General features: G+C 37.1%; 3 protein-coding genes and 1 long non-coding RNA gene across 6 annotated transcripts; 2 read left to right on the forward strand and 2 right to left on the reverse strand.

Annotated features, from left to right (window-relative positions):
• Positions 1–1427: 1427 nt before the first annotated feature.
• Positions 1428–10822, forward strand: LOC108778239 (tyrosine-protein kinase CSK). Of its 3 annotated transcripts, XM_018545361.1 has the most exons (8): positions 1428–1655; positions 3701–3744; positions 8397–8833; positions 9007–9660; positions 9753–9948; positions 10017–10103; positions 10177–10269; positions 10351–10822. In XM_018545361.1, exons 3-8 carry the CDS (start codon positions 8427–8429, stop codon positions 10444–10446), a joined length of 1533 nt encoding a protein of 510 aa, XP_018400863.1. In that variant the 5' UTR covers positions 1428–1655; positions 3701–3744; positions 8397–8426; the 3' UTR covers positions 10447–10822. The 3 variants fall into 3 exon arrangements, with proteins under 3 accessions (XP_018400863.1, XP_018400865.1, XP_018400864.1); XM_018545363.1 differs by lacking the exons at positions 1428–1655; positions 3701–3744 and adding an exon at positions 4603–4776; XM_018545362.1 differs by lacking the exons at positions 1428–1655; positions 3701–3744 and adding an exon at positions 8023–8096.
• A 2580-nt stretch (positions 10823–13402) lies between these two features.
• Positions 13403–18648, reverse strand: LOC108778236 (uncharacterized). Its single transcript, XM_018545358.1, has 4 exons — positions 18349–18648; positions 16749–17695; positions 14643–16311; positions 13403–14463 (listed from the first exon to the last, which is right to left on the reverse strand). The coding sequence occupies exons 1-4, from the start codon at positions 18512–18514 to the stop codon at positions 13403–13405; spliced, it is 3843 nt and encodes a 1280-aa protein (XP_018400860.1). The 5' UTR covers positions 18515–18648.
• Positions 18649–20073: 1425 nt separating this feature from the next.
• On the forward strand, positions 20074–21910 carry LOC108778237 (uncharacterized). The gene is made up of 2 exons (XM_018545359.1): positions 20074–20696; positions 21397–21910. Exons 1-2 carry the CDS (start codon positions 20074–20076, stop codon positions 21908–21910), a joined length of 1137 nt encoding a protein of 378 aa, XP_018400861.1.
• A 358-nt stretch (positions 21911–22268) lies between these two features.
• Positions 22269–23309, reverse strand: LOC108778250 (uncharacterized). Its single transcript, XR_001940842.1, has 2 exons — positions 22907–23309; positions 22269–22502 (listed from the first exon to the last, which is right to left on the reverse strand). It is a non-coding gene; the product is annotated as an uncharacterized LOC108778250 (long non-coding RNA).
• Between the last annotated feature and the right edge of the window lie 2211 nt (positions 23310–25520).

Below are 25520 nucleotides of genomic sequence, written 5' to 3' on the forward strand. Positions count from 1 at the left end.
AAATATTTGTCAAAAATTTTGAAAAAAATTGTTTAAAAAAAATATTGATAATTATCTGTTCCAATTAGCACAAAATATAACTTTTGTATCACAATGTTCAGATTTCCCAAAAGATTTCTTAATAAAGTCCGCATGCATATTTATTACGCATTAAAACAATATATATAATAAGTCATATAAAATAATTACTCCAAAGAATAGAAAACTTAATTAAGATGCTGGAGTTACCGACGGAACGCATTTCGTATTTCTCGTGCCATTTCGTTTTCCTTATACAGAATAAAAAATCCTTTTCCAGAATAAAAGGGAAAACACAGACAAGTCCGGAAAAGTCCAAACCGGTATGAGAATCCCCCAAAAATTACCACGTAGGTTTTTCCTTCACATATATCTATATAAATGAATGCAAGCATATATTCAAACAAAAAAGACTTCCGGATTTGACTAATTTATAAGATTATCATGAGACCTTCAAATTATGATTTTGAAGCTTACAAAAGAAATGGCACGAGAAATATGATTTGAGTGGACGTGGTTAGTACTCGTATCAATTGGACGATGTAAACTAGGCCTATAGTATACGTAACGTATGCTGTAGTATTTCCCTAGGTTTCGTATGCGATATTTTTCAAGAATAGGGTCTCAGAGCATGCGTAGTGACATGTTAAATAATTTTATTGAGTGCATCCAGAAGCACCGCTCATAGGCCGATGTTCATAGTCAATTCTTATATTCGAGATCGTCTTAAGTACAGTCTTAAGATGTCACGAACCAATCAAAGGCCGGTATTCATAGTCAGTTCTTATATTCAAGACCATCTTAAATCCAATCTTGAAGAGTTACGAACCAATCAGAGGGCCGCTTTAGCATTTTAAGACATTACTTAAGACAGTCTTCAAATAAGAACTGACTATGAATACCGGCCATTGAGCGCTCAGTGAGCTTTTGTATCTGTTTGGGTTATATTTTTAGATCTATTGGAATATGCCAATCAGACAAAAAAGTTCACTTAGCGCTCAGTGAGCGGTTGTGCTTCTGGATGCACCCATTGGCTACGTTCAACAGACTCAACAGTTGAGTGAGCGCTCGCTGTTATTGGTGTATTCTTTTAGATCATCCAATCAGATTTTAAATCTAAAAGAATACACCAATGGGTGCGTTCAGCGGATTCAACAGTTGAGTGAGCGCTCGTCGTTATTGGTGTATTCTTTTAAATCATCCAGTCAGAATTTTAGATTTAGAAGAATGCACCAATAACAGCGAGCGCTCACTCAACTGTTGAGTCCACTGAACGTAGCCATGTCTCATAGTTCCTAATTGGTATTACTGTTGTTACTAGCGCAAGTAACTTCAAGCGTTTCGAGTTTCATGCGCGAGTCAACATGTCACGATGTTTCTTCCGCATGGGTCATGCGTAGCAAAATGGCCGCCTGACTAGAATGAGTGAGTGACGTTTCTCTCGCAAGGTGTTTGCGTTTGCGATCGTGCCGTGCAGTCTTCGCGCATGAAACTCGCGTGTGAGGACGTGCACCTTTTTCGCAACGTGTCACGTTCGTCTACCTCGCTCACGCGGAAGGTGGCTGGTTTGCGCGGCCGCTAGTGTGTGTTCGGCTGCGTTTCGCCCGCACGGCTCGTCTCGCCGCAAACGGATTTAGGTGCGTATCAGTCGCATTTGCGTAGAGGAACGTTCGCGCGTTATACGGGCCGGTTGGCGCGCGGCACCAGGACGAACGTTGTCGACCCGTACCGGCGTTCCGTGATCCACCACTTCCACACGTCCTGAGGACGGCGCGCGCTCGCGCGCGGGTCCACACGCACGCACACTACGAGAGTTTGGTTATACGCCGGACATGATTTCTTTTCCCCTGTCGCTTTCAGTGGGCGGTATTTAAATGACAGAACTGGACCGACTCGACATTCCGCGCCGACTGATTTAAAACCCACGTCTGTTTTCTCAATTAGAACAGCTGCTTTGCTAATCACGTCGACTTCTGATCTGCCGTGAAGGAAATGTCGAGAAAATGTTATGCGAATACGTTCTCCTCTGGTTTGTAGGTTTCTCTTTTACTGTCATTTAATTGGATTCTTAATTATATTATCGAGAATATGTGTTTTTGTGTAATAATTTTGATTGAAATAATGTTTAAATTTGGAAGCATATAAAATATTGCATTAACTGCAGAAATTAACAAGAATTTTTATGATTTAAGCTGTAGAGAGTTGTGGAGACACTAACGTATTGAGCTAACGTAGTTTGAACTATCTTCACACAACTCAAGAGTTTTTTCTCATTATTTATCGTTTAAGATAAGTTTTTTTTTTTTAAATTTGTAAGTCAAATCAATTTTTCATATTTATGCTGTGTTAGAATGTTCTGAGAGTACAGAAGCAAGTAGTTTTTAATTATTATGGAATACGAAATTCGCTCGATTTTACTCCGTTATTTTTTTACTGTATGTTCAGAATAAATTTCTCAATATAATTGTTATAAGAAATTATAAATGGAACATTAGTATAATTGTTTAATTATTTCATATCAACGTTTTGCAATTTTTCATATACATTACTTGACATAAATTACTCTTCTGAATAATATTTTTTAGAGTCAGAGAGAATTACAGAGGCAGAGTATTTATTTGTATTTAATTTAACTCGAATTATATCATGTTTACAGAGAGAGTGAAAATATAAGAATAAGTTTATCTTGCTGATTTGTGCTTATGCCGATCCCCGAGAAACTTTCCTCGTTTCACGTTGCATTTAGGCCAAAACACTTTTCATATTTCTGTATACTCTGACGTTACGCTGACCTGATTCAATTCGTGTCGAGAGGAGGATCATATGGGACGACCGAGTGATTAATGCGCCTGGGCCAGGCAAACTGGCCCCGGTCGCTCAGGCTCATGTGAACTCGGGCAATTAGCAATTGGCTAATTATATGGTTAACGGACGATGAATAACGCAGTTGCACGAGCGCGCGGCGCTTAATTGCGCGCCGCAAATGGAAAGGTTCTTCCTTCCCCAGCCATGCACTTCTTCCACGTTCCTCTTCCGCCAAATTATGGCCGAAACACGAACGATTCGCTTCCTTCTTATTGCACTTCTTGTCTATCTAATGCCTAAATTCTGAATGGTGAGGCTCATAACATTCTCGTAAGACTTGTAAGAACGTTTCAGTGCTTGTATCTTTATACAATATCTTTACGGACAGCTTCTTTACTAGCCATAAGGTTTACAACAAATCATAGATATTTACTAACAATCGTGTATCTTATGATACACATGTATAAAATTAGAATACTAGTCATAAATTCTTACGAGTTTTACGAGAACAATAAGTTACTCAATCTTATAATAATGCGCTTAGAATTGAGCCATAAATTTGGCCTGAAAAGAATATCGCGAAAATATGCGTTTTCAAAAGTTATTTTTAAAAAATAACTTTCATCTGATGTATTATTAATAAGCTGTCAATATATTATATGTATACGCTGTTTTGAAAATATTTACAATGTTGAATTTACTGTTTATTTATTATTTGCCATTCTAGTCTTTTCATAATTACGCAATCTTTAATATATGGTGATTGAAAATTTTTATTTTTTAATTTCTTCAAAGGTAGCGTAATAATAAATTTAGACATTAAGATAAAGAATTATCATAAGTTTGTAGCTGACGATGCTTTCTGTTTTTGTTTCAGAGGGGCAATATTTTCGGAAGATGGATACTCGATGCAAAGCATAGGTACGCTTCCAAGATATTTCATCTTAAATTAATCCTTTTATTGTACCGTGAATTGATCGTTTAATTTGAGCGAGAGACAATGCAAGGAAATTAACCCGTAATTACAAACGGTGGAAAGCAGAAATTTCGCATTACATTTTGGTATTAGTAAATACCTTCTATTTAGCTCCATTCTATACCAATGCGAAGCGTAGTTATATGTATAAGCGCGCTAGCGAGAGATTCGAGAAACGAGAAACAAAACCTGCTTTTTGTATTAACTTCAATTCTCCCTTCATACGAGAGTCAAGTACCAGGTGTTTGATTCCGCTATTCAGTAGTAGCGCTATTCGCATTTCACGCATTCCACGATATGATCTGCATCGACACTCGATGTCTTTCTGGACGGGCTCGTCTCCGGTTGCGTCAACGTTGCTAAGAGGGCGGGATATGAACGAAACGTGTGTGTGAAAATAGGATTTAAGAAATGTAAGTTATAAAGGAGAAATAATGTATTAGAGCGAGGTAGCGATTTATGATCGGGACGTTATTCTTTTAATAAGAATATGTAAATCTTAAATACACGACAACTTGTCATTTATTTAATTTTATACGTTATCTATTTTCAGACCTGATAACAATGTAACGTTAATTTTATTATTACATAATGAGTTAGTTAACTTGAGAAGTAATTGTTCCAAAGACAATAAAATAGAAAACGCTTTGTGGCTAGCAGGACACGTATAAATTTACTTAACGAATTCGTGCTCGATGATACATCTTTCGTATCGTAGTTGTAGAAAAAGAACTAATGAAGTAAAAACGCGGATCTCCGCAGTTTCGTTTGCACATCAGTGAGCTAATCCAAGCTGTCAACGCGATCAGGCACGCAAGGTGCCCCTTGCGACTCGTGTTTCCACCACGCGAAGAGTTTCCACCGTGCTTCGCGTGTTCGGAAGTTCCTGCGAGAGCCGGGAAGAAAGCGTTCCGCGCGAGAGGAAGAGAGGTTGTCCCCCGGAGAGCCATGTGCGGGACGTCAGATGGAAAACGGTGGTGGGTCACGGTACAGTAACGTGTACTGTTAAAGAGCACGCAACAACGAGCGCGTTCGCCGGGCGCGAATCTGTTGCACGCACCCGTTTCGCCGCTGTGTGTCGCCGGTTCTCTGCGACTCTCCTCCTACATCTTTTGCATTTACGCCCTTTTACGCTCTCTCGCGAGATATTAATAGGATCGCGGTGCGTGCTTGCCAGGCGAACGGGCGCAAGCCTCGTATAACATGCCTTTTGCGAAATTAGCAATCTTGGATCTTGTCTCATAAATGATCCTCTAGACCCTTTAGCCGTGCATTCTTAGTATAGTACGTAATATACTATATTTAACAAACAGAAAAGTTCGTTCTGATTATAGGGATTGCACCGCCCCATTTGAGATCTTCAAGTAATATATTCTCAAAGTTCTCGTAAATTGATTAACAAGAAAAGGTATGTCTATTGATATAAAAAAAAGTTTTTAGATTTTTATACAAATTTTCACTTAATATATGTTGTAAATCTCGAGGAAGGAAAGTATAGTAAAGTAAGTTCTCTCTCTGGGACAAGAAATATTGTCATAAAAATTCTTTAAAAATGAATATTAATACGCATATTTTTTCGTAATGCTATTCACACGGGAAGATCTTTTTCGTCCTATTTACTTCCCCGAAGTTATGAGAATCATTCGAGGGGGTAACCACTATCTGAAATATTGTCCCACAGATTACATGATTTCATTTAATTTTATATAATTTTATTTAATGACAAATAAAAAATTTTTCCTCACTATATATGCGGTCATTTGGTAAGATAAACGATTTTATCTAACTAATATTACACAATTATTTCATGTAATTGTCGGATTATGTATCGAAATTTTGTATAAATTTTATAATGATTTCAGGGACTCCGTCCCACGATTACATTAAGTGATTACTTCGGAATCACTAGTTGTTATTCAAGTTACGTTCCAATTTTTGGAAGCTCACGGTTGTATTCGCACGGATCACAATCGCATCACGAAAACATCTTTTTTTGAGACATCATTGATGTAAACAGAAACTGCCGAGTCGGTCTTGAAGCCAACATATAAGTATTGTGCAATCTATTAAAATTAACATAGACTCTGTACCGCGCTGCTATTTCCCTTGAGCATTCCGAGATATTTTATATGTATGTACATTGAGTATCGTCATGTAACGAGACTTCTTGAAGTTTCTTTTTCTTCGTTCTCTTCGCGACTAGTCGAGCGTGCGAGAATATTTATCTTCCTCAGAATATTTGTCTTGATTTGCGTTTCTCTGATAAACGCGAAAAGATAGAACTTCAGCTACTACTTTGCTATGCACGGCACAAAGTAATGTATTAAAACAAAAAGATATGAAATATGATTTTTTTAAAATGATAAACGATCTACATGTTACTTATATCTATTTATACGGCATCATTCAAGTATTTATGCAAGGCTTTGTGCAAATATCGTATTAATATATTTATAATTTACTGCGTAAAAACATATTCATTTATAATAAAACAGTTTTTTTTTCTATTAATTGAGAATATTTTTTATTCTTCCGTATTAATTTTTTATCGACGATATATTTTATTAATTAAATTTTTGCGCGATACGCGGAGACGTATTTTCTCTGAATCATATACAGATATTGGAGGCATAAATAGTTTGAGTTATAAACGGTTGCACATAAACTCTTTTAAGTATCTCGTCGCACGCGATAGAACAGTTTTGCATTGCGCTTTTTTTTTTTTTTTTTTTTCACATGTTACACATCGGCAAAAATTAACGTCGCGTGCAGCCGATAATAAATTTCATTAGCTTGAAATCTATGCGGCCGTGCAGTTGGGTTATACCTGACAAGCGCGATGGAACGTGTATTACATGTACGCACCTTGCATTCAGATTTGATATTGATATTCAAGGCGTTTCGCGCCTGTCGGACGCGATACTATTTTTTTTTTTTCCTTTTTGGCCGCACGAAACTTTATTTTAACGTAGAGAGGAGAGGAAACGGTGGTTCTATTATATACATATTTGAGCCATGAAAAATCTTTCAACTTCCATACCTTAATTTATCGTATAGGTTTTATATACGTGCTTGATATTATATACATGTATATAATAATTATTTTGAGAATGAACGGTCTCCGTTTAACGTTTTCTCTTCTGCGTGCGTTTTTGTTAACGTTAATCACTTATTCTGTCTTTCGAAATATACCGACGGAAAAGCACATGACAGAAATGCGACTATTCGAGCTTACGTAACAAAAGCGATTTACGTATTGTGTTCCGTTGCAACTATATCTTTTTGCGTGACATAACTCGCTCGTTCCTCTCTCTTTTTCTCTATCTTTTCTATCTCGCCCGACTGAGGATAGATTCAGTTGAATTATTCAATATTCGTTGTTACGATGGATTTGTTTCTCTTGTTACCGCCGTTTGATCATAATATGGATAGCGTTGGGAAATCGTTGCCGGAAAGCTGACGAGCATTTCCTTTAAAAGCTATTTTCCTGTGTTACGAAGCGCTTCCTACGTATACGTTTCATTCATCTCAATCGGCAGGATTGCTCGACAGATTGATTTTATCCGATGCTTCTATTCCTGAAATATAATAAAACGTATTCGTATCCCTCAGGGGATGTCACAGTGAATGATTTATGATTTCTTGGAGCAGAAGATTTCTCTATATCAGAAATGTATTTATTTCGCATGGAAAATTGTATGTCGCTTAGTCAGGTTCGGGATAATTATAGACCTATTCTACCACGCTTACATTCGCGTTACAATCGTCGCGAAAAAATACACGGCTAGTGGTGTGACTCACCTATCACATACGTTCCATGTACGGTCGTGTAGCGCATCGTAATACGGCGGATGAGCATCGCGATAGTGTACGCGCCTTGAAACAATAGGCACTTAGATTAACTACTGTATATTAAAGCCCAACACGCGGTTTACCGGATACCAGTTGAATATGCATCGGACTCAATTCGCTTAACGAATTTTATTAATTATCGCTTTCATGCGTTACGTCGCGCCTGGGATAATTGAGTTGTCTTCGCTTGTTGCTTTGCATCTTGCTCGTGTTTTTTTTACAGAACTCTCTGTTTCGTCGGTAGAACTCCCCACGTAGACTCGGCTTTTCTTGTCAAGAATACTTTACTCGTAGTTTCTCGAGTTGACGATCCTCAACGGATAAGAGTTGAGAAGATCTATTGTACACGTGACTATTTAACAGTTTAATTTGATGTTCAATATAGAAGAAAATAGGAGAGAGAATGATTGTCTATTGAATCCTAAAAAATACAGTCCATAAGAAGGTATAAAATATAAAATTAGTTTTGTATATAGAGATTACTGTACGCATTTTAACAACATTAGTGTCATATTAATCATTGTAAAATATTAAAAATTTTTATAATTTTTGAATAAAGTTAGAATCTACGTACTTTGATATTATAAACTATCATCTTCGTGTTCTCATTATATCGCTCGCATTACTTTTACACGACTCATGAATGTACTTATGGATATAGAACATTACTAAAGCATCTTATTTAATGAGGCAGGCTGATAAATGATGCCTGAAGTTCATGAATGCTCTTCATTCATCTTCGTAGGTTGATAGAGCCTACTGTGTGGTAGCTGCCATGCCAACGTACCACAATGCGGGTGGTGGATACCCGAATGTGTCAGCGCCAGCGCGGCAAGCGAAGCTCGACGGCAATCAAAATCATCACACTATCCCTTTAAACGTAACATCCCATCCCCTTATACAAAACAACACACAGCAACAACAGCAGCAGCAGCAACAACGACAACAGCAACAACAACAACAGCACAGTGTTCCTTCCAACCTGACTCCAGGTAGCATTCCGTCCCATCCAGTGTCGCCGATGATGACCACGCATTCGAGTGTCACCACGTCGAATATCACGACACACATGAACACCACGTCTTCGCCGGTAATTCTCACCTCGAATGCCATTAATCCAGGCGCCAACACTACTGCATTGCCAACTAATCCACGACATGAAGTGAAACTGAACGCGATGCCGTATGTATCATTATTAGCTAAACAATTAGTTTAATATCTGCAAATCTAACAATTATTTAAAACGAGGAGAAATGTATATATTGAGATATGCGATAAATAAATCGATGCTGAAGCGTAGTTAAAGAAAAAGTATAATACTTCGTCCGTTCGAAATCATGTTTTTTTCCATGCAGATGGTTTCATGGGAAGATATCGAGGGAAATGGCAGAAAGGTTGTTGCGACCACGAGAGGATGGTTTGTTTCTAGTTCGAGAGTCGACGAATTTCCCCGGGGATTACACACTCTGTGTATGCTACCAGGGACGTGTACAGCACTATAGGGTGAAATATAAAAACAACCAGTTAACGATCGATGACGAGGAATTCTTCGAAAATCTGGCGCTCTTGGTCGAGCATTACGAGCAGGACGCGGATGGTTTGTGTACGCAGCTAACAAAATCTTTGCCGAAACAGGGCAAGCAAGATTTCTGCGTGGATCCAAAGGCGTTCGTGGAAGCCGGTTGGGTGATTCAGACACACGAGTTAGAGTTAAGAGAGTGTATTGGAAAGGGGGAATTTGGGGATGTGATGCTAGGCGTCTACGGAGGGAGCAGAGTCGCGGTGAAAATGCTGAAGGATAACTGTGAAGCGGCACAGAGGTTTCTAGCTGAGGCGAGCTTAATGACGTCGTTGATTCATGACAATCTGGTTAAATTACTCGGTCTTGTTTTTAATAATCAACACATGTACCTGGTTACGGAATATATGAGTAAAGGATCCCTGGTGGATTATTTGCGGTCGAGAGGAAGATTACATGTTTCAAAAAAGGATCAAATTAACTTTGCATAGTACGTAAGCGGAAACGAAATTCATTTATCCAAATACCTGTATATTATTAATTGTATTAATTGTATTATTTGCATTATTTGACATATTTTAGCGATACGTGTGCCGGTATGGCGTATCTGGAATCCAGACATGTTGTGCATCGAGATTTAGCGGCGAGGAATGTTCTCGTAGCGGAAAATAATTCCGCCAAAGTATCCGATTTCGGCCTGGCGCGGGATGAAAACTTTTCTCTCGACGGTGGAAAACTACCGATCAAATGGACTGCACCAGAGGCTCTAAAGCAAAATGTAAATATATTATAACTTTACGGGTGATAATATACATATGCACTTACGTATCACATTACTTTTTCCAGAAGTTTTCAAACAAGTCTGATATGTGGAGTTTCGGAATTCTACTCTGGGAAATCTATTCATTTGGTCGTGTGCCGTATCCGCGAATTGTAAGTAATATTGTTACCCTGAACTGTCATATAAGGACATGATATATTTTCTTTACATCATTATTAATTGCAGCCTCTAGCCGACGTTGTAAAGTGCGTAGAAAAAGGATACAAGATGGAACCACCAGATGGATGTCCTGCGGAAGTTTACGATATTATGAGACAGGTATATTAAATTTTTACCTGTCACCTTATATTTTGTACCATATCGTGTCACATTTCTTACTTAGATACTATTCTTTAACAGGCATGGGATTTACAGCCAGAAAAGAGACCGAGTTTTTACGATATAAAAGAAACACTCTTCCAATTGAAAAATGGAGTACACCAAAGCGTGAATTAAGAATTTAATACAAACTTAAATAAACTTAGCGAGAACTGAAAGCTGGGATTGAAATATCCGAATGATTTCTCAATTTCAGGACGAAAATAGTGATTTTGAATGTTTATGTTAAAAGGGAGAGGACTTCGATTGTACATTGTATACAAAAAAATAGTATTCGCTTTGCTTATATTTATTGTTACTTTAGTTCTTGAAATGTGGGGAGAATTTTAATTTTTATATAGTAATATTTTGCACACACAAGCATTAAGCATTACCTATGGTCAATCGTGCCTTTGTCCAAGTTGATGTTCTCGAGCAGGAAATTCAACTTGTACATAATGAAATCCGAATATATTCGGGATAAAATCAACAGATTTAAAAGATGCGTAATTTGCCTATTACTTAATTTTTGATAGTCACGTTTGAAGTTTGTTATAATAATAAAAATGATTTTATAACTTACAATTTTTCTAAATAATTAAAGTTTTTTTATCACAGCACAAAAAATGATGTATTATAGACACATTAAATTTAAATGATTGCAACACATGCTATATTATATGCTATTCACAATTTCGTTTATTTAGTTTTAAACGCTTAGAATTTCGTTTTTTTTTTGTTGAAATTATGTAAAAGTTTCATTTACAATTTATTGTTATAAATATAAAAGATTTGCTTAAGCAATTATAATTATATATTGCGAGTTTACTTGCTTAAGTTCTTTGATCAAAGATTTGTCATAAGAGAGAAGTTTTCAAATTTTAACTAAATTATATTACAATATATATCATTATTTAATTTTTTTCCCATGAAGTTAATTGCATTAGTGGTGAAAATGTATCTCTTTGTAAATATTTTTGTATATAATTTTTATCTATTGAAAAATGAAAATTTTTCGATTTATATTTGTTAAGAGAAGATTTATATTCATCAACAAACAAATGTTTTTTTTTCTATACATAATTGTACCACGCTGAAAAATTATTCATTATATGAATAGTATATCATTTTATATCAGTGTTTTTTAATCTATCAGTTATTTTTTACAAAATATTCTGCCAATAATAATGACGGACTAATTCTGACTTATTACATTTAACGGCCGTATTTCGCTAAACAGTAACTGTGAGCTACGAAGAAGATCAAATATTTATTCTTTAGAAGATATATATCAGGCAAATGAAAAGTTCTGTAAAATTGTAGATATTAAATTCTTGTATGCCACGTAAAAAAAAAATATTAAATTTTGTCATTAATTAAAAATCAAGATATCTAATATATATCTGTATAATAGTCGTAAAATACTGTGTATTAAATTGACACTGTATTATGCGATAATTTATTAAACTTTGAAAAGTGACACGATCACTCGGTTCCTTGAAACGAAAAATTTTATGATAAAAACAAAGATTGTCTTGACTGATGAAATATTTCACAATAATAGGTTCGATCTTTCTCTTCCACAAGTGTCTCTTCAGTCTGCGGTTAGACATATTTCTATAAGAAATTTAGAACGTATTTATCTTAAGCATGGTCCGTTTGTATAACTTTGATATAACAAGTATGTACTTGAGATACACGTATTAATAATGTGTATTAATATGGCTCTAACTGATACCTTGAATTGCTTTTTCACTGTGGAGCTTAATATTTGTATGTATTTACAATCTGCTAATACACACATGAGTTCTTCCAATTATAAATTTCATGTTATTCATATAAAATGCTAATTTCTCCATTTTATCTCCGACATTTTAAATCCAAGATAAAACATCTTGTTATTCGTTAAAGAGTATTATATTTATATATAAATTTATATACAGCCTTGTGCAAAAGTATTAAGTACCTTATAACCACTAAGTTATTTTAAATTGTGGTAAAGGCAGATAAAAATAAAACTATATATACTTTTAATTAGTCAATATTTATTGCTTTTATCAGTATTTAATACGTCCACGCTTAGCTTTAGTCCATGTGAACATTTAACTCTTTGGGCTATTTCAAACTGAGATTTGTCCTGTCGTGTAAAAGTTGAATCAGCTGTTGTGCCTTTTTTAGGCATTATTTATAGAAAAGAACTCAACTTCCAAAAATATCAGCAGTAAAATATGAAACTGAATACATGATATATTTTCACTACAAACACCGATAATAGAATAATACTACTTTGGAAAGATACAAATATTCTCAATTGATGCCTATTTATTACTTTATTGAAACCATATCTCTGTGTTTACATTTTAGAATAAACATACCATTCAACGAATCACTGACCAAAAATAAATTCTAAGAACGCATGTCGGATGTAACTATAATGATAAGAGTGCCTAATACTTTTGCACAAGGCTGTGTGTATATATATGTATAACGATGTCATACGTGTGACATTGCTATTTGTGTATTTTGATATGTACACGAGATTTTTCGTTGTTGCGATATTAGTTTTCTTATAACAATCAATGTGTCTGTTTATTTTTTACTGATAATGGATCGATTAGAATGTAAGAAATCTATTATATATATATATGTATATGTGTATATATATACATATATACATAAATTAATAAATTAGGGAGATCACAAAATCACGCAAGGGAATTAAACTGTACTTGATATGTATGTGTTCACGTTGTAACAGTATGATATGCTGACTCGATACAAATGTACAGGATATATGCGACAAATACTTTTTCCATTCTTGCAACAGTACTCTTGTACAGTTTGGAATTAATGATTCTGGAAAGGCATTGAAATATGTTTACCGTCATACTGTTGCCCCCAATTCTAAAGATTCTCATTAGACAGCTATAGCGATGAAAGGATAGATAACTGACGAGAGAATAAAAGTTAATTAATAAAGGAAAGAAGTTACACTATATAGTTATGTGTACTTTAATCAGCCTTTAGCGAGGATCATAACATACCTTAATTCCTAATTATTTTTCTATATATAACGTATTACCCTGAAACTTTATCAGTTATTAGATATTGATAAACATGCGCTATGATTTTCATATATATTCTTATTTATTTCAGTTTGCAGTTCGAGATAATTGTGAACGTTTATTACTAGTTCACTGCTGATTGCAGTATTATCAACGACTGTATGTTTTTGTACGGTAGATACATTATTTTTCATATCGTGCAAATGTTCGCTTAAAATTTGTTCCTCAGACTCATGTTCTCTCGGTTCTAACAATTTCCCGTTAGTTTCGTTTATTTTTACAATTTCTGATAATGTCCAGAATTTTTCACTATTCTTCAGTTGGTGTATTTTGTTTTCTTTGATCATTTCTGTGTTCTCGTTACGTTGCGCTTGACGAGGAAGTACGTTTTCCTCTGTACGTTTCAAAAGAGAAAAAGGATACGGATAATCCTGTGAATTTAGAGAATTTTTCAATCGACTACGTATCAAGAGACTTCTCTGTACTTTGTAAGGTCGACCTAAATCACGCGTCAGTATCAAGTCTCGATTGTGACTTGATGTACCGATCAATAAATATCTTCTGTCGTTTTTTTTATCTTCAATTATTGAATGTTTTATTTTGCGTATTCCATTGGATTCTTCTTTCGTGGAAATTCGTAATAAGTTGCTATCGTGAAAATCATATTTATTATAAATTTTAGAAGTTTTACAATTCAAACCAGAAGAATAACGCGAGGTACCAGCGAATGAATCGTAATCTTTCGAAATCAGGTTGGGATTGCTTATTGAAACGTCTCTTCTAAGGAAATTATTTTTACGGAATATTGCGCTCGCATATACACGAATCACATACAATAATCTTCCGGTGATTGTTTCAATTATTTTATTGATAAATGCATTCATGCGATTGCCAATGATAGAAAATAGTTTCAAAATTAAACTTCTTTTGCGTTCCACATTGGAACGATAAGGCACATTATTCGTGCTAAGAGTTTCTAAGGTACTTCCTGCGACGTCGTTACAGCGGGATAAACGTTCTGTAGTCGTAATTCCTGCTTTCGTTATCAGACTCGAATAAGTTCCTACGTTGCCTCCATTTTTCTCATTATCTGGGTAAAAAAATTTTGATTTAAACTCTATTTTATATTTGATATTCTACGCAGAACTATGCAATTTCTAGAATTATAGTTTGATTAATGAAAAGCCATTGTAAAACGGAAATGTGAAAAATTACTTTTTTCCTCTCTCTAAATACAGAGTATTGTGTCAACATAAAGAAACCAATTACCTGTTACACGTTTATGCAGATTTTTGAACGGAGGAAACGCATTCGCTTCTAACAATGGAACAGCTGTAGTTTTATCTTCTTTAAATGTGGTCTGGCATTGATGATCGAAGCAGAGCTTTGGAAGATCCGTTCCCATTGGAAATCTGTTCTCCGAGCGATCTTTCGCGGCAGTAATATTATGTGCGACGACGCTTCTTGGAAGACTTTCTATCGATCTGCGATCACTTGATATTTCAATATCCGGATCGGTGATTATATTTACTTTATCATTTATCGCTATTTTTTTCTCCATTTTTCGTTTCCTTTCAAATTCCAGGTTTTTATCGTATTCGATATTCGTCATCAACGAGACAATGTGAAATTTTATTTTCTTCTTGGCTTTGCTCGTTGGTACTTGACTTGCGCTTCGTTCTATCGCGGCATCCGCAGTTGATGGCAAGATTCCACCACCGTCTTTATCTTCCTGTCCGTGCCATTCTTTTTCCGATTTTAATATAATGTTTAGTAGTGAAGTACGTATGCCATCTAATGATTTTGCTTCCGTTTCCTGCATACTTGAAATTGGTTCTTCATTCGCAACTCTCGTTGCGGCTGCAGTCCTCGCCACTTCTTGAACAGCTTCCGGCGGTAGAACGTCTCTAATGTCGCCGCGTTCTTCAACAATTTCATCTCTTCCTGAAACTGTGATTTTATCGTCTGTTTGTTTTTCATATTGCTGCACATTCGGCGTACTCGCGAATTCCTGCTGATTCGTCGTCTGGCCGCAGCTCCGAATCTCAACCGCATCTCGCGCTTCGCAAACGTCCTCGACATTGATCTTCCCGCCGAGCGTAACCGTATCGCTCTCAGATTCCGTTAAAGTCTTCACCGATTCGTCGTCGGTGACGTTGATATATGCCTTGGCTGTCCAACATTGCGCGCCGCATGGAATCTCGTTTCTTTCTCCGTACGTTCGCGCTGCTGCCTCGTATCCTTCGGTGTCTATCCTCGCGCAGACGTTCGACGTCGGCTTCATCCAAGCCTGTTCCAATCCTTCAACATTACTGACTGTCGTCGCCGCGTCTATTTCGATGATTCTTGCTCGGAGTTTTTTTTTATCCTCCTCAATGCTCTCCTCCGACGTCGTCCTGTCGCGACACGCGCAATTCTCCGTGCTGGAACGACGTTGCTGTACGGAAGTCGCGGGGCGTTCTTTCGCGCGATCGTCGTCCGGGTTTTTCGGAGGATTGCCGCGCGTGCCAGCTGCTGGAACGGTCTCGGCTTTACTCGTGCACGGCTTCAGTAGCAGCCTCTTGGGACTGCGTGGTTTCCCATAGGCGAACGGGTCCGGCGAACGAATGTCTGGCGGCACCGTGCTGTACAATTTCCTGGGATCCTCGAATCTCGCCGAATAACACGGCCTTGAGAATTGTTGCAGGACGCGCGACGACAACGTCGGCGCCGGCAGCATCGCGCATCGCCTGCGATCAAATTCCGCCTCCACTTGACGGATTTTATTCTGAACGTTGCTCAACCGAGTCTCCGCGATCGCGCGTTGCGATCGGTACGGCGCGAAGTTTACGTTCACTCGCTCGTCGCACTCTTTCTGGCGTAACGCCGATAGGAAGTCTCGCAGCTCGGCGTCAGATTTGAGAGCGAGGACCGTCGGATCTATCAGATCGGTCATCACCTGGATACAGAAAGAAAATTCATGTATGAAAATTTAATAGAATGCCTGAGAAAACTCGAGTGTTATATAATAATATTAAAGATAAAGTTATAGCGACGCGAATGTTCGCTTTTTTGTCACAGATTAATATCGCTATGACGTCAATATGAACCTGTGATAAAAATTGCACCTCATTGCGATATCGTCATGACACACATATCAAGATAATAATATACTATAATGTTACTGTAATCTTTTGATAATTTTCTCAGTAAATTATGAGTATAACTGTTACATAACATAGATGTGTAATATTTATATCTATGTTATGTAACATTCGTATTTATGATAACATAGATAATTTATCCGTGACTATTATGATGAGAATGTGATCTTCTCTGCTACAGGGGGGGGGGATGTAAAAATACATGAAAATTTCTCCAATAATTTAACGTTACCTCCACACCAACCCCCTGAATCTCCATTATCTTCTGATTGACGAGTCCTTCAACTTGCGCCTTCAGTAGATTCATCTTCAGTTGTACTAACGTGAGGATCGGGATGATGTTGGGTGGCGGATTAGCCGTCATGTGCAGATTAATCAGGGTGTTCACTTGCTGCGCGTTCTTCGATTCCGTTAACAGCTGATCCTTGGTCAGGGCGCTTATAGCCTTTTGCGCCTTTGCCATCGTGTCCTCCATGGTAGTGGTCACGTTCGAGCCCGGCACTTTACGTAGCACCAGTCGTGTGGCAGCGCAAGGTATGATGCCTTGCAATGATAGAAATTGCGAAGCCAAAGCTTGCAGATGTAGGGAGGCCGGGCAGTTCCTTTGCGAGCAGATAGTATCATCGACGTTGGGCGTGCAACGATGCTCGGCCTGATCGGTAGCGTCGTAACGACAACCGGCACGTAGGACGTTTCTAATCTCCGTCGAGTCCACGTCGCCTCTTTGACCTCTCTGACAGCATCCGCAATTCGACAGGACCTCACGGGTGCGAATAAACGGATCGTAGAACGGCAGAGGCATGGGATAAGGATAGAATGGCGGTGGTGATGGATAACAGGCGGCGGGATAAGTCAATCCACCCGGTGGATGACCCGCTGGAGGTGATGATGTTATTTGAGGTGGCAAAGGAGGCATTGATGGCTGTTGCTGTTGTTGTTGTTGGGACGCTGGCGATAGTTGGTAGTTGCTGGGCAGGATAAAGATGGGCGCCGTATTGCTAATGCACGCACGAATCTGGTCCAAAATATTCTGCGGCAGTTGGCCGCAGCCGGGATGAGTCGGTGGTAAGCTCTGGAAGACTGGGTGACATGGATTCGTTATTGGCTGTGGTGTACCCGGTGCGCATTGGTGTGTCACTATGTAAGTATCCGGCTGACAAACATGAGTGACAGGTCCACCTGGATGGATGAGAAAAACAAACATTGGAATAGAATACAATCGTGTATTTAAGTCAGCTCACTTATACATATTTCTTGTTATAAAATTATCGTTAAGTGTTTTATTAAAAATTATAGTTGAATTGTTCATACTCCATATATATCTCAATTTTTGATTATTACCATTTTAAACAAACAGACAAAATCGATAATTACTTGTTTAATTAATTATTATTTCAAAAATATTATTACTGATTTAATTATAAGAGAATATCTCTACCGAAAACTTGAGGCAGATTTGATTAATTGTTTTTATACAATTGATATCTACTCTCTATTAAAAGACAGATAATATTAATAATTAATTTATTATTATTTTGAAAACGTAATTACTGTTGAAATTTTAAACAGTTTATTTTTCAATTGATGTCACTTTATAAACAAATAAATAAATATAATATACTCTCTCTTTTCAATTTTATTACATTATATATGTATAAATTCAATGGATAAAATGTGAGAATAAACTCAGGGTGGACGTACATTTTAATAGACGTTTTTAAAGATGCGATATCTTTTTATTTATTGAATAATGAAAAATCACTCAAACTTAAATCGCGTGATATTAAATTATTACATAATTTAACGTTTGATTGACACGATCGGTTTTGTACCTTGAGAAGTTCCGGAGCACGGACCGCATGCTGCAGTTTGCATCTGCTGAGTGCTGGTTTGCCGTTGTTGACATGTTGGAAAATTATACTGACTCGTCTGCACGGGTACGTTCTGACAGGGCGTGACCTGTGACATCGAGGCCGCGTTACAGGGTAAATTAATCATCGGTACCAGAGACTAGATCATTGATTTGCTTTAACGAATTTAGATCCCGGCTGCAGCTGTCGTGCCCGCTCGTTCTCCTTCGTGATCAATAATGCATTATTCTATTCGCAGCGTGAGTTCGACCGTAATTTACGAAAATTACACTTGAAAATTTAGATTTTGAATTGTAAATGGAAACGTCAAGCACGAGATGTTCGGTGCTTGTCGTTGCCTTCGTTAAGATTTGAAGTTGCAGCGGATCCGTCAAAATAAGATCATCGATAATTTAATAACGTTATTCAAACAAAATTTATTCCTATAAATAAATAATGATTACGTTATAAATACTATATATATATATATATATATAATATGCTTGCTGTGAGAATTTGGCGATTTGTGCTTTGTCTTGGAAGTTTCAAATTCATTATGACACAAGAGACGAGAGAAAATTTTTTTCTCTCATTATTTAAAGTCCGAGATCTACGCGTCACCCGGTTAACATAAAATTCAATTAATTATATAGATCTGATTATACTGAGTAATTTCTTTAACGACGATAATCTTTATATAACGCAATTTAAAGTTACTTCCACTTTTCTCAAGATCGAGACCTTTTCTCTGATTAAATGTCGATGAAAATGCATTTAAAGAGACGACGACGTTTCCTAAATGGTTCGTCACTTCTCGGCGTGACGTAAACTTATTTACGACATCATTTTAAAAGCCGATAAAAACCGGTTCAAATCGATTAAATCCAAAAGAAGAAATGTCACTGAATATTTCATCATTATTTAATGCAAAATTTATGATGATGCCACCTTTTTTTATCTACACTTAATTTTGGATTGTTCGTCTAAATAAAACTTTAGCAGGAAAAGTGCTTTATAAAAGGCAAGAGAAATGTACAAATTAAAAAAGAAATGTACTAATATGATAATTAATTTATTGTAAATGATATAGAAACTATATTAAATCGAAGAATTACTGCTTCTGGAAAATGTTAAATACGGTTATGATTACAGTGTCTCAAGGTTGATCGACTGGTGCCGACAACTTCTGTTATCGGTCAGATAAATGAGTGACGTGGAGGGGGGGGAGATCCGTGAATGCGTAACGGAGCACGTGAACACTCATTGTTAGTAGTAAGTGGAACGTGTTGAGAGATATTCTGAGTGAGAGTTTACAAGCCGCTGGTAAAGTCTTTAATTATGTTACATCTAATCGTGGGAGCTACGTTCGCCTATTTAATTATTCATTAATAGAATCGCTCGTTCACGTCAACGTCTTGTTGCGTTTTGCGACTCATTCTCAAGAGGCTAACGACACACGCGGGTTAAAATGTTTTTTAATTATTCCGTCGCCCCCGCGCTGACTCGTTGCACTTCGTGACGATAAACATTATTAACGCGCGCGGCACTCGTCGCGACAACGTTATTAGAACGAGAGCGGACTCGCGTATAAAAAAGAAAAAAAATCCTCATAATTCTCGACTTTCCGGCTTTAAGCGCGCTCTCGCAGTGCCGGTGTCCTTAATTGCTACCGTGTTTTATTACAGCGATATTATTTTCCCTTTCGCTATGGCCGACCCAGATCCCCGTACGGAGTCGGGGAGATTCGCGGAGAAGTGCGAATGCAAGCATTGCTACTTCATAAAGCGGATATTGATACCAGAGATGGTCCACGGTCGTTATTTCTGCGAGCCTGGGTCTAGAGAGTTCGTCGAGCTCGATTCCGTCGACGACGTGGAGCACCTAGACCGGAACAGCGAGAACGCGATACGTCGGGTGACGGCGCGCGTTAAGTTCTCCGGCGTAACGTGCAGCTTTCCTCTTATTATCAAACTGCTCGAACATTCGGAAACTGCACCGTCCGGCCCGTTCTTGAACGAGGAGATGTTTTACAGCAAGATGACGCTTAACTACGGAACGGACGGCGTTCCGAAGTGTTACGTGTCCGATCTAGGTCGATTCGATTGTCAGGCCGTTATCGTATTGGAAGATCTTACCGCGAGTGGTTACGCACAGGTAGATGAAAAATTGGACGAGGATCACTTGAAATTGTGCATGAAGGCTCTGGCGACGTTTCACGGCAAGGGATTGAAATTGAAGGCCGATCAGTTTCCTATTTTCAGGGAGTTCTATGCGAAACTGTACGAACCGATTGACTGGTTACACCTTAATACAAGCCCTGGCGGCGTCAGGTATAATTCGATTACGTATTATTATACTTGTACATGCGTTTAGTATTAAATTTACGTCAAGCGAGAACGTGCCTATATGTGTACAGCCTTGTGCAAAAAGGTATTAGGCACAAGGCCTTATTATTATAGCTATATCCGACATGCGTTTTTAGAATTTATTTTTGGTCAGTGATTCGTTGAATGGTATGTTTATTCTAAAATGTAAACATAGATATGGTTTCGATAAAGTAATAAATGGGCATCAATCGAGAATATTTGTATTTTTCCAAAGTAGTATTATTTCTATTGTCGGTAGTGAAAATATCATATATTCAGTTTCATATTTTACTGCTGATATTTTTGAAAGTTGAGTTCTTTTCAGTAAATAATGCCTAAAATGTGCTCAACAGCGTTTGCTGATTCAACTTTTACACGAACAGGACAAATCTCAGTTTGAAATAGCTCAATGAGTTCAATGTTCACATGGACTAAAGCTAAGCGTAGACGTACCAAATATACTGATAAAAGCAATAATTAAAAGTATATATAGTTTTATTTTTATCTGCTTTTACCACAATTGACTTGGTATTACAAGATGTCTTTTGCACAAGGCTGTATTATAATATATATGTATTAGTTAAAAGGATATATGAACAACGCATGTAATAACTAGTCTACTTGTATAATACATAGAATATCTTCAATCTTGTATCATTTGCAGAACATCTAAAGTTGCGATGAGATCATCGTTAGATAATCCTGAACGTTCGGACGCTTCGTTAGACTCCGTATTACCAGTCGAGGCAATTCTCTCCGAGAAAATAAGAGCCAAGCAAAGCACAATGACCAAACTCGAGTTTAACGATCTTTGGACCGTCTGTCATGGTAATTTCACGCGGAGTAACTTGTTGTTCAAGTACGAAGATGGATGTCTAAGTGACGTAAAAATAATTGATTGGAGCACAATGACGTACTGCTCGCCGTCGATCGATTTCGGTCACGTTCTTCTCGAAAATCTGCCCGACGACAATAATCTGCCAGAGGTCGAAACGTTTTGCCAGAAGATGTTGAAGATTTATTTGGATGCTGTGGAAGATGAGTATTCCGAAGTGGATCGCGAACTTTTGGAACGAGACATTATCGCCACCTTGCCGTTTGCGTACGGCATGATTGACAATCGGAGGAAAACAGGGGTGATGTTGCATGCACTCGATCAGTTAGGCAGTTTCGATTAAAATCACCATCGTCGTGGATCATTATAGCTTATTTAATTATTATTTATATACAGTTTATAGAGAGTCTTTGGGATATTCGTTCCGTATTAAATTTCTCACCATTTTATCATACATATTCGTGATAATGATAAACACATTGAATAAAATATATCAAAGTGAACGCTACAGATTTAAGTTCAAAGTAATTTTATCATTGTACTTTTACTTCATAAACAATATGATTAATGTCATTTGATTTTCGAGGTCCATTTCGTGCAAAATAATAATGAATTTTCGAGATTTTTAAGTACAAACGTTTCGTGACAGGCTGTGTGTCATTATAGTGTTTTATTATTAAAGATGATAAATTAATATCATATACGTGTCAGTATAAACATTTTATTATTGTATTTCTTCGGTTTTCAGACAGCTTATTAGACTTAAAGGATTGGTTGTTTTTTATACGATACATTGTACCACAGCTGCTACTATGATATACAGTATCAGTGTCCGGCGATGAAATGCAGTGCAGCGTATTGCCTGGAAATGCAAGTCCATATGGATCGTTACTTCGGATTTTTTTTTTTTTCTTTCTTCTTTCAATGCTGATTACCTAGTTTAATACTTTTAGATTTATTCGTGCCATTTTTGTCTTCTAATAATACTATTCTATTAATCTGCATTATGCATGCCTCGAAATGTATCAGGATAATTTCAGGATGATTATAAATTTTAAAATAACTATACGCAAACAAATACGTTAGCGTTATCATGAAAAATATTATCGAGATTATAATTACAAAGACTAAATTTATAAAGCATTTTAATTCTTTTCTCAATATAAGACATTCTGAGCTGCAAGAATTATACGATGAAAAAATTGTATTACTACAATAAAAGAATTGCGAGTATTTTTCTTGTTATAAATTTCCGTTTTGGATTTATTGGAGATGTAGGATTATCCTGCATGTTTCTCTCTCTCTCTCTCGAAGACATTAGAATTGTTAGTTATGTTACCTCTATCTCTGAGCCGTTTCCCCTGTTTGCTCCGGCGTGGTATTTCGCGAAGGTTGAATTCTCATTGGTCGACGTACGGTGGGGCTCGTTTGGCGCAGAGATACCCAATATATAGCGGCCAGCAAAAAGATCAGAATGATGACAGAAACGAGCATCCGTCTTGCTCCACAAGTGGACTTCACTGCGGCCGTTATGATGGGAGGGCACGCTGACAGAACTTGTTTTGATGGAGCGGATTTCTGCACTTGCGACGATGCACCATGGCTGCCGTTATTCGGGCAATGCGTCCTTGCCAAGCCCCACCCCATTTGGAATTTAGTAATTTTGACGATTCTCTGCCGAAAAAGGGTGTGGAGCCAAATTACGTTGAGGTTGAAGTCAAATCAGATTGTCTCGGTTATAACAAGTAACGATCGTCTGATCTTGTATACGATTGCCGATCGATAGACAAATTCAACACACACGTTTTCGTAAAATGCTGTAAATGCTGAAAGAACGATTTTGTTGACAAGTATCTGAAATAAATAGTTAGATATGAATCTGGAAATAATTTTGTTTTGGGGATCGTTAAAATAATAATTATTTAGGACATTTAAATTGATTACTAAAAATATTAAAACTTTTTGTATTGTTTTCAGCATGATTGAGTTTTCTAAATAACATTAAATTGAAAAATAACAAGGACTCTTCATAATAAATAATAATCAATAACAATAAAAAGGGCGAAGTAAGAGTCAAATTAAGATTAAAATTAAGGAAATGTTGACGTGTTTAATTTTAAAAATTAGGATACAAAATTATATATATTAAAAATAAGATTACAAAAGAAACTACTTAAAATCTACTTAAATGAAGATGTAATAGAGATGTAACAAGTTTTCTAAATAATTATTTTAATTGTTGAACAAAATTATTTTCAGATCTGTATCTGTTTAAACTTTTAGATACTACTTCAGCAAGATTATTCTTTTTATGTAACAAATATAAAAAAAAGAGGTTAATATAAACGAACAAATTGGATATATATTAAATTAATATTTAAATTTAGCAGTATTATCTTTTTGTTTAAATTCTATATTGGATAATAAAACAATGAGGTCGCGGTGATCTATATTTTATCGTATATAGCCTGATTTTACGGCACTCTGGTATCTCGATTCGAGAGTAATTTTCTGTTTTGCCGCCGATCCATTTTATTAATGAGGCAGCATACAAACAAAATACAAATGAGACTATTCCCATGCGCGATGCTATTCGCGCGTCAAGCGAGCATATATCTGGGGTTGACCACGCTCCGGGGGAGGCGCGGAGAGATTTGCCGCTTCCGGACAGTCCGGATCGTCTGTTGCAGGAATGGATAGAGTTAGAAGTTGGAAATTATGTACATAGTTGACGACCCCCTTCGCGGCTTTGGCGTTCGTCTATCTCTGCGCTTACAGTACAGATGTTTGCGGCATGTTGATCGTAGTCCTGCGGCCGCGCGTCCGTGTATAGAATAACAGCGTGCTTCTTACGCAGGCATAATACATTCGGCTGCGTTTAGGTTTTCGCCTGAACAATCTTACCGAGCATGTCGGTGCTTCGAATTCCCTTCAGTTTCATAACTGTCGAATATATAAGGTCCAGATTGTTCATCACTGTTACATAATAAACTAACTGATAAACTCTGCACTCCCCAGATTCGTCCTTATCACTGTTGCTCTTTAATTGGCGCGTCACGAATTCATTCGGAGTAGAATTGATTGATGTAACAGCCTTCCTGTAAAATCGATGGAATTGAGTGCGATAACAATACAAATTTTACAGATATTCCTTTCGAAATAAAATTGCTTTGTGGAATTTTATGATACATCATAATTGTAAATTATTTTATTTGCGAGGTACAAAAACAAATTGATATTAAATAAAATGTTTATATGCACAATCCAAAATGGAATTTTTACGATTATGATAACAGATATACGTAGCAGGCAATTGTTGTCATTATGCTATCATGTGTGCGTTACGTAACGTTATATTATTGACATTTTATCGCTTTCATATTATTTGAAAATATCAGATTATATAGTCGAGCAAGAATATAGATTATTTAAACAGGCACATATTTGCACAGCAGACTGTTTTCACAGAGCGCGGTATTTTCAGAAGTCCCGAGCGAGTTAAGAAAGCAGTAAAAACAGCTCGTCTAAGTAAAGACTAACTTAATGGTCGACAGTGATGTTCCAAGATTGGACCACCGACAAGGTTGACGATACCGCTTCTCGTCTATTCTTCCCGGCTCCTCTTTTCTTAATTTCGTACACGGAGTGAAAGAGCAAACATTCTCCTTGAAAGGGCCGCGCTCCTCGAGTAATGAAGCGCCGGTCTCCGCGGGAGAGACGATTCAATTTTGCGGGTATTAACCGTACATCGGCCCTGGCGCGAATTAGCATTTATTAAAATTTTATCGATCCGGAAACTTTAACGGCTTCGCGCGACCTAAATTTCGCCGATGCAACGTTAAACAGAAATACATGAAAAATAAAGCAGGACCGTTCGATATTCGGTCCCGCCCCCGAACGCGCGCTGCTCTCGGATAGCGTCCTCAGCGCGGAATCCAGCTGAAAATTTTACG

Source organism: Cyphomyrmex costatus, unplaced genomic scaffold, assembly GCF_001594065.2.
Source record: "Cyphomyrmex costatus isolate MS0001 unplaced genomic scaffold, Ccosl1.0 scaffold499, whole genome shotgun sequence".
NCBI classification, from domain to species: domain Eukaryota; kingdom Metazoa; phylum Arthropoda; class Insecta; order Hymenoptera; family Formicidae; genus Cyphomyrmex; species Cyphomyrmex costatus.